The 13,237-nt window shown below is 47.8% G+C and overlaps 1 protein-coding gene across 10 annotated transcripts in view; it reads right to left on the bottom strand.

Annotated features, from left to right (window-relative positions):
* Positions 1-13,237, bottom strand: part of ARMC9 (armadillo repeat containing 9) — a 148,101-nt gene that overhangs the window by 94,252 nt on the left and 40,612 nt on the right. For 7 of the 10 annotated variants that reach the window (XM_019838848.3, XM_006935682.5, XM_006935684.5 and 4 more), the window contains 2 exons: positions 4,852-4,886; positions 1,425-1,539 (listed from right to left, as the gene is read on the bottom strand). The exons of 2 other annotated variants lie outside the window; for them this stretch is intronic. In XM_019838848.3, coding sequence (XP_019694407.3) covers positions 1,425-1,539; positions 4,852-4,886 — 150 coding nt within the window. The remainder of the gene's footprint in view (positions 1-1,424; positions 1,540-4,851; positions 4,887-13,237) is intronic. One more of the 10 variants, XM_006935683.5, reaches the window with a different exon arrangement.

Raw genomic sequence — 13,237 nt, 5'->3', positions numbered from 1 at the left:
CGGGCAGACAATCTAGCAGCCAAGGAAAGGGCTTGCTGACTTGAGCAGAGAGAGGCGACATCCGGGGCAGGGATGGCCCCCCGAGATTACTCCCGCTGCCCACCTCGTCAGCTGAGGCAGGCATCACCACCGATCGCGGGACTCTTCCCGCTGAGGCTAGAGTCATCCTCAGAGCACGCCTCGAGACCACATTCCAGGAAGCACCACCAACCATCAGAAGAGCAAGTGAGGTGGCCTTTTTCCACCCAGAGACCGGGAAATGGCTCGAAGGCATTTTGATGGCAACATAACCTGAGATTCAGGGATCCATGAGGAGTCCGACACGATTACAGGATAAGTTAGAACGGATCATTTAAAGAGCCAACCAGCACTGGCCTAGACCTGTAGTTCTCAAAGTGTCATCTTGGGAACCCTACGGGTCCTCAAAGCCCTTTCAGGGAGCCTACAAGGTCATGATTGTTTTCATAATACTAACATATGGTTTATCTTTTTCATAGTAAATGTCTCAGAGGCTGTATGAAGGGTGACACTGTGACAAATCGAACGGGGGAGCAGATGTAAGAATCCAGCTGTCCTCCATCAGACGGGACGTTAAAGAAATTTGCAAAAATGTATAAGGATGCTGCTTTTCCTATTAATTTTTTTGCTCGGAAAATAGTTTTTTATAAAAAAAAGTGTCATTTATGTTATGTTCTGGGTTCATTGTTCATCTTAAATGGATTAATATTTAACATTTTCTCAGTTTCATTTCTAATATTATAAATGTTTGTAGATAAATTTCACATAAACTGAAGGCTTTCAGGTCCTCAGTAATTTCTGAGAGCATAAAGAGGTCTGAGACCAAAAAGCCCGAACCACTGGCTTAACTGGGACCAGTGTGAAGACTGGGCTTTGCTTCCCTTAAAGACTGGTTCATCAGCATCCACCCTTGCTGTCTGCCCCAATGGCCACGCGGCAACGCCTGAATGCAGAAGTCTTGGTGAAGCTGTCACGTCAGAATGACTCTGGGCACTCACACGCCAACTGCGCTGACCAGGAGTGTGGCTCGAGACCAGGCGGCAGGGGCAGTCTTGAAACTGCATATTTTGGGGGCTCTCTCTCTCTCTCAAAATAAATAAATAGAAAGAAAGAAAGAAAAGAAAGAAAAGAAAGAAAGAAAGAAAGAAAGAAAGAAAGAAAGAAAGAAAGAAAGAAAGCAAGCAAGCAAGCAAGCAAGCAAGCTGCCTATGTCAAATGACCGAGGGAAGGCAATGGCAACTGTGATGTCAACACGGGGGTTTTACAAAGAGGCAAGGCGATCCTGAGAGGCTGTTGGTGCCAGCAGGCAGCGTGAAGACAGATTTTTAGTAGATGGGTTACAAGATACACCTGAGCTAGCCAGCCAAGAAAACTAGCATGGCCTTTTTCCCCCTTAAGGTACCTACCCAGCGCAGAGCCTGCAACAAGAAGGCTTTCAAGCGGTCACTCCCCCAAATCAAATCCTTCTTCAGTTTCTCATAATCCAAGGAGGGCAGCAATGGGACATCCTTCAGCTTCCTACTGGGCAACACAAGTTCAAAGAGAAAGAAAAGGGCAAAAGGGCATGTTCATTATACCTCCTGAGTATCGGGACCCCCGTCTCGAGCTGCACAGGCTAGCGGCGGCCCGGCTGTTTTCTGTGCTCCTGGAACTAGGTCCAGGCTTCCACAGAGAGGGCTGGTTCTAGGCTCCGACCCCCCCGGCGTCAACGAGCCTGGCTCTGTCTCTCCTGTGGTACGTACTGGGGTTTTATTTAACATCTTCCCCAAAACGAGGAGTCCCTGCCTAACCAGGTTTAGAAACCACTGCATTCCCGTTAGGCCTGGGCTCCAACCGACAGGGATGAAATCTCCTCGGAGGCCCCAGCACTTGCTGCAGCCCTCAACGTCCTCCTTAGAATCTGGAGCAAAGCCCAAAAACTATTAGCGTCAGCAGGGCCGAGCGTTCTTCCTAAAAACCCGAGGTCACTGTGCCTCTCGAACCCGAGGAACCTAACCGGGGGAAGGACGGACCGGGGTTCAGAAACACCTGTGAAGAGTCATGGTTGACCCCTGAGCAGGTGCAGGGGTGTGCCAGGAGGTAGCTCGGGTTCCCGCCCGTGAGACGGGCAGCAAGCAGGACAGGTGGCAGACCCTGGCCGAGAGGACTCCAGGCAAGCCCCGGGGGGAAGCCAGGTTTCCCAGGGTCTTGCCAGTCTGCTTGGCTGAACAGGAGGGGACTGGACAGAAGGGAGAATGAGTGACAAGGGAGCGAGGCGTATGGTCTGGTTTACGGGACTGGAGCAACATTCACCTCCTCGCTTTCATGTCACACTCGTCATAGAGGCCACCACTGGGGGCCTGGGGATTCAACTCCCTGGGGATTTATAATTAGTTCATCATAAAACAAGTAAAAACCAAAAGCAAAACAAAAATATGGTTCTCCCGATCCTGTGCACGGAACATTAATACTATTATCAACACTAACTGCACAACACTGACTGGGGGCTCAGGAGGACTTGGGTGAAAAAATGCAAAAATGAAGAGTTCTTTTTGCTTTTCACTGAAGTGTAATGGGGACACGTTATATTAGTTGCAGGCAAACAGCATGATGACTCGCGCACAGTGCCAAATGGTCACTGCACTGGGTCTCTCTGCCCTCTGTCACCATACCAAGTTCCCACGCCTTTTCTTGTGATGAGAACTTTGAAGTTACTTTCTTAGAAACTTGTAAATTGGCAATACAATATTATTGACTATAGTTCCTGTGCCGTCCATTACATCCCAGGACTTTTTATTTTGTTTTTTTGTTGTTGTTTTTTTTCAACGTTTATTTATTTTTGGGACAGAGAGAGACAGAGCATGAACGGGGGAGGGGCAGAGAGAGAGGGAGACACAGAATCCCAAGCAGGCTCCAGGCTCTGAGCTGTCAGCACAGACCCTGATGCGGGGTTCGAACTCACAAACCGCGAGATGATGACCTGAGCCGAAGTCGGACACTTAACCGACTGAGCCACCCAGGTGCCCCCGTGCAAGTTTTTTTTTAAATGTAAAATTTTAAAAGCCAAAATGGAATCCTCTTCAAGGGCCCAGGGAAAAAGGCCAGAAAACAGGGCCACAAATGAGATCTCAGTAAACACTCCTGGGAGGAGTGTGTCCTATTTTGTACATCAAACAGTTGAGCCACGCACATGTTCACACTACTTTGACACTTATTTTCCTGAGGCAGATACTACTGTGTTTAAAAATGAACACAGACTACTTTAAAAATTTCGATGACAAATGACTGGCCAGTATTCTTCAAAAGTGTCAAGGCCATGAAAGACAGAGACTAAGGAATGATTTCCAGTAAAGGAATCAGACACGACAACCACATCAACATATGATCCTGGACTGAATGCTGGACCAGACAGAGGACATAACGGAACAACTGGTAAAACGTGAGTGAAGCCTGTAGATTAGATGGTATGGTACCAGCGTTAATTTTCTGATTTTGATAACTGCTCTGGGCTTGTGTCAAATATTAACATGGGGAATCTGGGTGAAGGGTATAGGAGAATTCTTTGTACAATATCTGTAGCTCTTGAAATTATTTCAAAATGAAAAAAAGATTTTTTAATTTGAAATTTAAACCAGGACTTGTTCTAGACAAAAAAGTGCCATCTGTAAAGCCAAGTCTGAAATTGTCCTATAGCTGGGGTACTTCCTATGGCTGGAAATAGCACTTCCCTGTCACATGCGGGCCACAGTTACTCGCCCATCACGGCAATATTACCGGCTGAATTTATTGCCAACTAAGTTGCTGAGAAACCCCACATTTCTGCAGTCCAGCCACTCTCCCACTGTCCAAGAAAACTGTGTCCTACCTTCTCCTTTGTCCTCTTAAGCCCCTCCACCAACCACCCCCCTTTACTCTCTGCAGGTGACCTTGCTTCTTATACCGTTGGGAATAACATTAACAAACACCCAAGGAGTTTATTAAATCCCCAGCACTGTACTAAGTGCTTTATACATATTAACTCATTTTTATCCTCACAATAATCCTATAAGAAAGTTATTATTAGTGTCATTTTACAAGTGAGGAGACTGAGGCACGGGGAAGTTACATAAGTGGTCCAAGGTCACAGAGCCAGTGGCAGAGGTGGGATTTTAGCCCCGGCAGTCTGTGCTCATAAGCATCACATTATACAGCCACCACCTGAAGGGAACAAAGTGCAGGGTCAGTGTCAGACTCAGGCAGGACTGAGGGAGGAGGCAGGCTGTGTCTCTCTCAGGTGTCTGAGTCATCTGAGAGTATCCCCCGAACTCCCATAACGAGGGGGGCTCAGGGGGCCAACAGAAGCCACTTTACTCCTCGCGCCTTTGCTAAAGGTTCTCAACTTCCTTGTTACTGCAACATACATGCCCGGTGAAGCTCCCTTGCATCCGACCCCCACATGGGTGACAACCTAACTGATGTGGGTAGGAATGCTCAGGCCTAGACAAAGCTATCCTGTGGCCCTGGTCATAGTGTGAGACAGCAGAGATCATGAAATTCAGACATTGCACCACTCTGCTGACTGCCCTATGACAGAAGATTCTATACAATATCACGGGAACAATTCAATGAATTTTTCCATTTGATGCTACCTCTCCAAAATAAGTAGAATTAATACTAAAAAATACCTCTAGTTTAATAATCCTGCTTATAATTACTGGCACTTCCTTTAATATGCAGCTAGACTGGAGGTCTAGCTAATCAAAGGCACTCCTCTAAGCTAGGCTGTTAAGATGAATGTTTACTAAAGTTACTTTGAATTCTAGTTTTACCCAGGGCTGTTCTCCATAATAACAGCTCCTAAGGGCAATGACTTACCCTGGTGCCAAGGAGGCTCTTAACATGGTTGAAGCCTGGGGGTGGGGTATGGAAACAAAAGAAGAGAGGCTGTGTTAAACAGGGAGAGCAATGCATTAATCCTAAATCACTTTACTCACATAAAATCAACAGATTTGCAAAGTTTTTGATCCCTGAGGATTCTCGGGCCATAATCATACATGATTTAAAAATTAGCCCAAACCGAAGTTAAGCAACACACTACTGATGTATTTCCCAAGCCGCCTACAACACTTGGTTCATTGTGGCTCTGCTCCAAGGAATACTCCATAAAAACATGAGTGGGTCCCCCCGGACCAAATTCAAGAGGCACTTAAAGCTGCCTAGTCGGATATCATAGAGAACAAAAGCAATGAAAGTCATTTTATTATCCTGATTTTTTCTTTACTAAGTTTTTCTCTTTGAGTATAAAAATAACATGCACTTTGTACCAAGTCAAACACTATAGAGGTGTTTATAGAAAAATCCCCCTCCCACTCCATTCCCCTTTCGTCTTATTTATAGGCCAGATCACTGCCTACCTTATGGACATTCAACATTGTTCCATTCAAGGCTTGTTTTGTTTTGTTTTTGCCACTACAAACAATGCTGTATTAAACATGTACTGAAACAGACTTGAGAAACAAAAAACCAAATGCTGTGTGTGGCGTTTACTTGGACCAACTCAAACCAACTGTAAAAAAACATTTTGGGCAAATAAGGGCAATATGAATATGGACTCACTGGTACTGTGTGATACTGAAGAATTAGTGCCAATTGTATTTGGCATCATAATTATGTTTGGTTTTTGTTTTGTGAAGCCCTTAGCCGTTGGATATATACATTGAATTATTTGCAGGTAAAGTGACATAACGTTTGGACTAGGTTTGTTTTGTTTTTTTTTTTTAGTGTTTATTTTTGAGAGAGAGAGAGAGTGAGAGAGAGAGAGAGAGAGAGAGAGAGAGAGAGAGAGAGAGAGTCAGAGCGTGAGCCGGGGAGTGGCCGAAAGACAAAGGGACACAAAATCCGATGCAGGCTCAGAGCACAGAGCCCGATGCGGGGCTTGAACCTATGAACTGTGAGATCATGACCTGAACCAAAGTCAGACGCTCAACCAACTGAGCCACCCAGGCGCCCCTGGACTAGGTTTTAAGGAACTCCAGGAAAAAAAGTTAAGTAGAGGGGAAGACAAGAAATCTCAGCCCTCCATAGAGCCATTCTTGAAGGGGCAGGTGGTGGCACTCAATCCTCTCTGTGTCACAACAGCTCTCAAATGGTCATTATCCACACTTAGCACACTGAACTGTGACAATTTTACAATTATTTCTGTGCCTTTCTCCTTCAGTAGACATGGAGTTCTGTAACCCTCAATATATGTACCCAGCACTTGCTACAGTGCCTGGACATACAGAGGCACGTGATCAAATGTGTTGAATGAATGAATGAATGAATGAATGAAGACTGATATCCCCAAATGGGCTCTCCAGAATCCTTGACTAATTTAATAAATTTAATAAACTGGCCCTGGCTGAGAACTCCGGTCTCTACTGCTTCTACTGTGTAGTATTTAGGCCACACAGATCCCCATCTTGGAGACAGCAAACCTCATTTTTAAATGGCTCATGACCATGTTTTATATTTTTTAACCCTTGACTTTTTTTGGTAATTAACGGAAATGCCTATTTCTGTTATTGGCTTAAACAGCAAGTAGCTCAGAAGATAAGTTTGAAATGTCATCTAAATTACTCATCTAACACATTAAGAAGACTAAGAAGCCAAAACAGTGAGTCAAATAAGGGCATAACCATGTTAAAATATCAGGCTAATGTATACACAAAATAAAGATATTTTTAAATTAGTGTTGTCGACTAATCATATATCCACAAATAAAATTCATCGACACCACCCCTTTCTTCGGTTAAGAAAATGTTTTCTATCGTTTATTTTAAAAAGATTTTAAGTAATCTCTACACCCAACATGGGACTCAAACAACCCCGAGATCAAGCGTCACATGCTTTTCTGACTGAGCCAGCTAGGCACCCCCTTTCTATCTTTTAAAACAGCGCTTCTCTTTTGCTAAACTCTGTAGCATTCTATTTGCCCTGTGAAGAAATTAATTGAAAAACACTAATAACTAAAAAGGCAGTGTGTTAAACATTACTGAGATTTTATTATCCAATCAAGTAAAAACAAAAAACAAAAAAAAACCCGAAAAGATGAGCTGGGGGAAGAAAGGCCCTGCGTGCTCTTAATGAGAGAGGACTTTGTGCTATTTCATTCATTCAGTGAGTCCTTACTGATTCCCTCCTACCTGCTGGGTCTCGGTGAGGCACAGAGATACCCCAGTGGAAAAAGCAAAGCCCCCTTCTCAGAGAGCTTACAATCCAATGGGGAGAGTCAATGATCAATAATTCTCAGTGCCTTATTGGCAAGTGGTGGCAGTAACGGCCCCATTGGATGTGGACCCCCAGGAGAGCACACAGAAAGAGCACTTCTCCCCCTTCCTTTCTGGCTATCCATGCAGACCCTCCCCTCCCCCCCCCCCCCCCCCCCCCGCCACACACACACACACACACAGGGCTGGCAGAGCTGGGAAGTACTGAGCTCTGTTTTAAGTTATGAAGTTGGTATTGACCTTAACAGTGATACCTGAGGATAAACTTGCCCAGGGAATGGAGAACTCACAATAGGATATATCTATCTCTATATAGATATATATATCTACCTATATAGATCTATCTATATATAGCTGCTGCTTCCTACCCGCTGTACGGAGGCATTAATAGTAACACTCAAGCACCAAAGGGGCTGTGCTCCAATCTTCTGACCAAACTTTACTTCGGACTAGATTTCTAAAAGTCATTGCCACCAACTGTGGGTGCCGCTCTGTGTGTAGCCAGTGTGGACGGCAAAGAATAACTCAGGAGGAGAAAGACGGGAGAAGCTCCAGGGTCATCAGTCACAGTCGGAATAATAATAATTTCCCTCATGAGCTAACAATGGATTGTGGACATCGATGGACAAGCGCCAGAATGGATCCCCTTGCCAAGGAGTTGCCAAAGAGGCCCTGATGCAGCCCCATTGGGCACTGTGTGCTTTCCAGACCTTCTGGTGGGAGCTTCCGGAAAGGCCTCTGTGGGCGGGGGGCACCAGAGGGAAGCCATGTGCTCCATGGCAGACAGGTGAATGGACAGGGGGGAGTCTCCCATCTGAGGAAGCACAGTATGAACCCTTCAAAGTGCAGGTGTAAGCCCGCAGAACAAATATCCTGAGCCATCAATTCTTCACTGAGCACCTACATTGTGCCAGGCTCAGGGCAAGGCTCTCGGGACCCCCTGAATACGCGAGAAAGGAATTTCTGCCCACGCAGAGATAACACGGCAGCGTCATGCCTCCATCGCTGCTCTGCTGCAGGTGAGGCACCTGCACCCGGCCCTCTCAGCTGTGACTGCTCTCGAAGCCAGGGGTCACGGGGTGGGGGCGAGGACGTACAACAGCAGGATGAGGAGCTCTGCCAGGACACGTGACATCAGACAGTGTTTCGAGAACGCAGTATGAGGTCTAATGTGACGAAGCGTCCCTTGGTCAAAAGCGTCTGCAGACGTGCCGGCCGGACTCCTCAAGGGTCTTCAGCGTCTCAGAACACAGCACGTCTCAAACTTAATACATCAGCGGTTGGCTCTGGGGACGGGGAAAGGCTGTGGGATTAGTGCTTCTAGGCACTTGCTCTGGAAAAGGCTGTTCCACAGGCAGGCGCATGCAGCCCCGGAGGGTGGGAGAGAAGGGGCCGTGGCTTGAAGCCCACAGCAGCCGCCGAGCCCTGACTTCGTGGAAGGCACCGTTTGGGGCTGGAAACCTAAGGCCAGGCCCACTTGCCCCCAGCCTCCCTCCCGGGCCCTGGGACAACAGCCGGACAGCCGGACAGCTGAACGGTGAAGGCAGGCCCCTCTGGCGAGCGGCCTCAGGGAGAGGTGACCTGGAAGAGGTCAAACAACCACAGTGGGAGGCATGAGGAAACGCCTTAGCCACGGGACAGAAGAGGCCTCAGGAGGCGGGAGGCCGCCACAACCAGCTGTGGAACAGGAAGGGGTGCTTGCACAACACAGGACTGCAGGGGGAAACGCAGGAGGGGAGGCTGAGCTGGAACACAGTGCCCATTTGGGAATGGCGCTAGGTATGTAAGTGGAGTGGGAGTGCCCCAGTTCCTGAAAGTGCCAGTCACGTCCTCCAAAACTTCTCGGGCAGGAGCCTCTCCAGGCCAGTGAGGGCCTCATCCTTGGCCCTGCCTCAGCACCCTGTAGCCTGTGGGCATCTGAGGTGGGGGGTGGGGGGGTGGCTAGGCAAGGTGCACGGCAACATGCCCCCGTGGGGAGGTGCCGGGGACGGTGCTGGGGCCTCTCGGGCTTTCTGTGAGCAGAGCTGAGCATGGAGAGGGATGGGCCCTTAGGTCACAGAAGGCTGTGCACCCCACGCTGAGCACTTGGGACCTGGGTCAATGACAGGTATTAAGCAAGACAGTAACATGATCGATGACTGGATGTACCTAAATCCTTCCCGAAACTTGAGGGCATAAATAAATAAAACACAACCAGAAAGGTCACCCCTGCACTTGTGTGGAGTATCAGCCAGGCGAGAGCTCAGAGACTGAGACCGGTTAGGAAACGTTGCTTTAGCCAGGACAGAAAGAGGAAGAGCCTCAACAAACCCAAATCAACAAAAGGTGGGGCAGAAGGGAGGAAGCCACTCAGATCCCAAGGACAGCCTGAACATGGGGCAAAAGAGAGGGAAGAGGTTTCGATGATTCCCAGGTGTTCTCTGGAGTGTCATTCACCGAGACAGGAAGCACAGGAGGGGAGACCACCTGTTCGGAGGAAAGGACGAGCCTGCTTTTGGACAAGGAAATGATGTGCTGGTGACACATTCACAGAGAAAAGGCTCGTGAGTCTGGGTCTGGAAGTCAGAAGAAAAACCTGAGCTAACGGTACATTCTCTGCCAATCGTGTTCCAGCAAGTGGCTGAGATCAGAGGTGGCCCGTCCTCACATCACCAGGGTCAGTTCAGGTACACGATGGGCACTGGGCACGAGGTGTGGCAGGGAGAGGTGCGCGAGGACGGCGACTCCTCCTCAAGACAGTGAGCACTAGACCCAGAAAGCCTGCCTCGAGATGCAGTGGCGACGCCGACAAAGGGCAGGCATCTCGCCAAGACTTCAGAAGGCTACGGAACGGAGAACGTAAGGGCTGAAGGTGCCGAACTTCAAGCCAGAGCCATGGTCCACACGACAGGAAGCTGTAGGAAGCACCCTCCTCGGCAGAAGCATGCCACGGCAACGTTTCCCGAGCAACTGCACGAGGCCACCCCGAGAAAGGGTCATCGCCACGTCCCGGCGCCTTGCAGGGTTTTAGTGCTAAGAAAGATGGCTGATTTTGAAGTAAATGCTTTCTGAGATTCACGTGTCTGGGGTCTTGAATATATAGAATGCAATCACACCTGGTGGTATTTTAACTTATTCTCCCAATGCGGTTTCCTTGGGAGTTTTGAGAAAAGGGTTAATTCCCAAGTGGGCGGTTTTTCCAAATAAGGACGCATTTAAAGGGAAACCTCCCCAGCCAATGAACCCCAAAACGCACAGGTACCACTAGGAGGGGCTTGGGATTCACTCGCGGGGCTATGCCCCGGACTCTGTATCATGGTCAGCTCATCCCCAGCCCCACTCTTGCCCTGGGCTGGACGCTGCCTCTCCCGCATCAGCCCCGGTGCTCCTTTCCTGGGGTGTCTCTGCATTCGTGCCTGCCCAGCACACGCAGAGGAGTAAGGAGAGAGACAGACCATGGCGCTTTCACAGGCTGTTCTGTGCCATACAAAGGTGTGTGCTGCCTCACTACTGGAAGCAGCGAAAAATGGAAAAGCCACTTTGAGGTTTACCAGAGGAACGGTCAAATGTATCGTGTGAAAACTCTAAAAGATAAGGAAAAGATGAGTAAACCCAGAAGGGCGCAGAAAATTCTTTAAAATGTACCAAGTTCAAAGAGACAGTTGCAGAGTGAACTGTAAAATAAACACCTTAATTCTACAGAACTTTTAAAGGTCTGGAAGGAAGAAGAGGAAGCAGTCAACAGGGTTACCTATGGAGGGAGAGGAGATGGGGTGAGTGTGAGGGAGACGTGGGGTTTATGTTTACTTTACTATTAGATTGTTATGTATTTTCCAGTGAACACATTTGTGTATCGGTTGTGCAGTCTTAGAAAACAGGGGCACCTGGGTGGCTAAGTCGGTTAAGCATCCGGCTCTTGATTTCAGCTCAGGTCATGATCTCGTGGTTTGAGTTCGAGCCCTGTGTTGGCTCTGTGCTAACAGTGCAGAGCCTGCTTGAGGTTCGCCCTCTCTCTCTCTCTGCCCCTCCCCTGCTCTCTTTCTCTCTCTCAAAAAATAAATACACTAAAAAAGAAAAAAAGAAAACAAAAAATCCCTACCACTTGTGCCCTGAGGGAGAAGCTTCTCTTCTTGCGATTATCAGGTGGCTGAGAATATAGAATCAGATTTATCTTGTACCCCGGCGGATACTCAGCCCCATAGTTTGGAGCCGGAGTTGGTGAGGACTGAAGAATGACGCAGCTGGGGTTGGGGTGGCGACAGGCAATCAAGCTAGAAGAGGTCACCTGGGAGAGTTCTCTTTCCAAAAAATCAATCCCGTCATTATTAGTCCTGGGAACATCTGGATTTGACCGCCAGCTCCGCTAATGTGAGTGGAGGTTCAGACACAGTTCTCTGGGCATGAACTAGGCCCCACTCTCAGCATCTCCTCTGCAGGGTCCTGCACCAGCATAATCCCCCTGCTGCAGGGCTGACTTCCTGGATTGGTGGGTTTGGGAGTGGACTGGGCATGCACGGCCCTGCTCCCTGCTTCCCCAGAGGGAATAAGCGCCCCCCCATCCCCCCATCCCCCCATCCCCCCATCCCCCCAGGGAGCAGAGGTCAGTCCTGCAGGTCCCCGCCGCCTGTGGTGCTGGTGGAGGAGAGGGGCTTGGCCAGAGCTGGACGTGACTGGGTAGTCACATTTCTTGAATTCCAGGATTTAAACGCAGGACGCCCATCTGTCTACAAATAAATTCCACATTCTCCCGTATAAGCTTCATCAGAGTTGACGGCAATATTGTCAGCTCCTCTTTCCTTTGTTCTTTTGTCCTACTTTTCAAGTGGTTCAGAACTCAGGGGTCAGAAGAGTGTTATTTACTGAGTCCTGAACTTTCAACAGCGAGAGAGGTTGCAGAGACCAGATTCTTAACAGCCAGATTTAAAAACCAGTATCAAATGTACTAAACTTTATGGATACCAGCAGTGTTGTGATGGGCCCGGCCCAGCTCCTTTACAGAGGACAGTGAATTCAAACACTCAAGGTCGACCGACACTGAGGAGGAGCTGATCAAGGATCACGCTAAAAAGGAAGCTGATTCGTGCCTACCTCTTTATCTTGAAACTGATGGCATTCTGTTAGGACCTAGCATAGAACTTACGGTCCTGGCAAGTAAGAAAGCGACGCTTCTCTTCTCAATCCTACTGGTCGACCACGAGGCACCCCCTCTAAACTGCACCCTCATTTCCTCTCCATCCCTTATAAATCTGATATTATGTATGGACTGCAGACATCTTAGTCCACCACTGTTATACTTTTACAACAATGTTCTACTTTTGCAATGACTCATATCCACTCTTTATCGTCTAGAGAAATCTATGGGAATAATAAAAGACTGTTTGTAGCTTTTATTGTCTGTTCCTAAGTCAGTGACTCAGAGGAAAAAAATGGTTAGGAAGTAAGACAAGCAGAGCTCATGATCTCTCCTCTGGTTTCTAAGGCCTGGAATCTCTACCTTAATACAACTATAAGCAGGAAGGACGGTAGCAGTAGTCTGTTGACAAAAATTAATGTCTCATGGGACAAAATATCAGCTATGGTGTGCCTCCCTCCCTTTTTTAAACTGCTCCTTATTAACATGATATCCATTTTAAATAAGCCGGATGCATCACTCTGACAACAGAAAAAGGAAATATAAGGATACCTGTATGTGTAGATAGGATGGGATTTTATAACACAGACCTGAAAAACACAAAGTATTTGCTGAACTAATAAGTGTAAGGCAGGGAGGAAAGGAATGGCTCTATTAGACACAGATCCTGCTATGCTAATTACTGCCAGAAAGCCATCATTTTTGGTAAGCTCTGCTCTTAGCTGACTTACAGCTAAGCATACAGGGTACACACAGGGTCAACTCAGCCAGTCCTCAGGGATGTGGCTTGAAGCTCCTCATCCTGGAGGGCCCTAAGGGAAGTAAAATTTTTTAAATGGTTATTTATTTTTGAGAGAGAGAGAGAGAGAGAGAGAGAGAGAGA

This window comes from Felis catus, chromosome C1 (genome assembly GCF_018350175.1).
Source record: "Felis catus isolate Fca126 chromosome C1, F.catus_Fca126_mat1.0, whole genome shotgun sequence".
In the NCBI taxonomy this organism is placed as follows: Eukaryota; Metazoa; Chordata; class Mammalia; order Carnivora; family Felidae; genus Felis; species Felis catus.
Note: the sequence above shows the minus strand (reverse complement) of the source record. Positions and strands in the feature narration are given on the sequence as shown.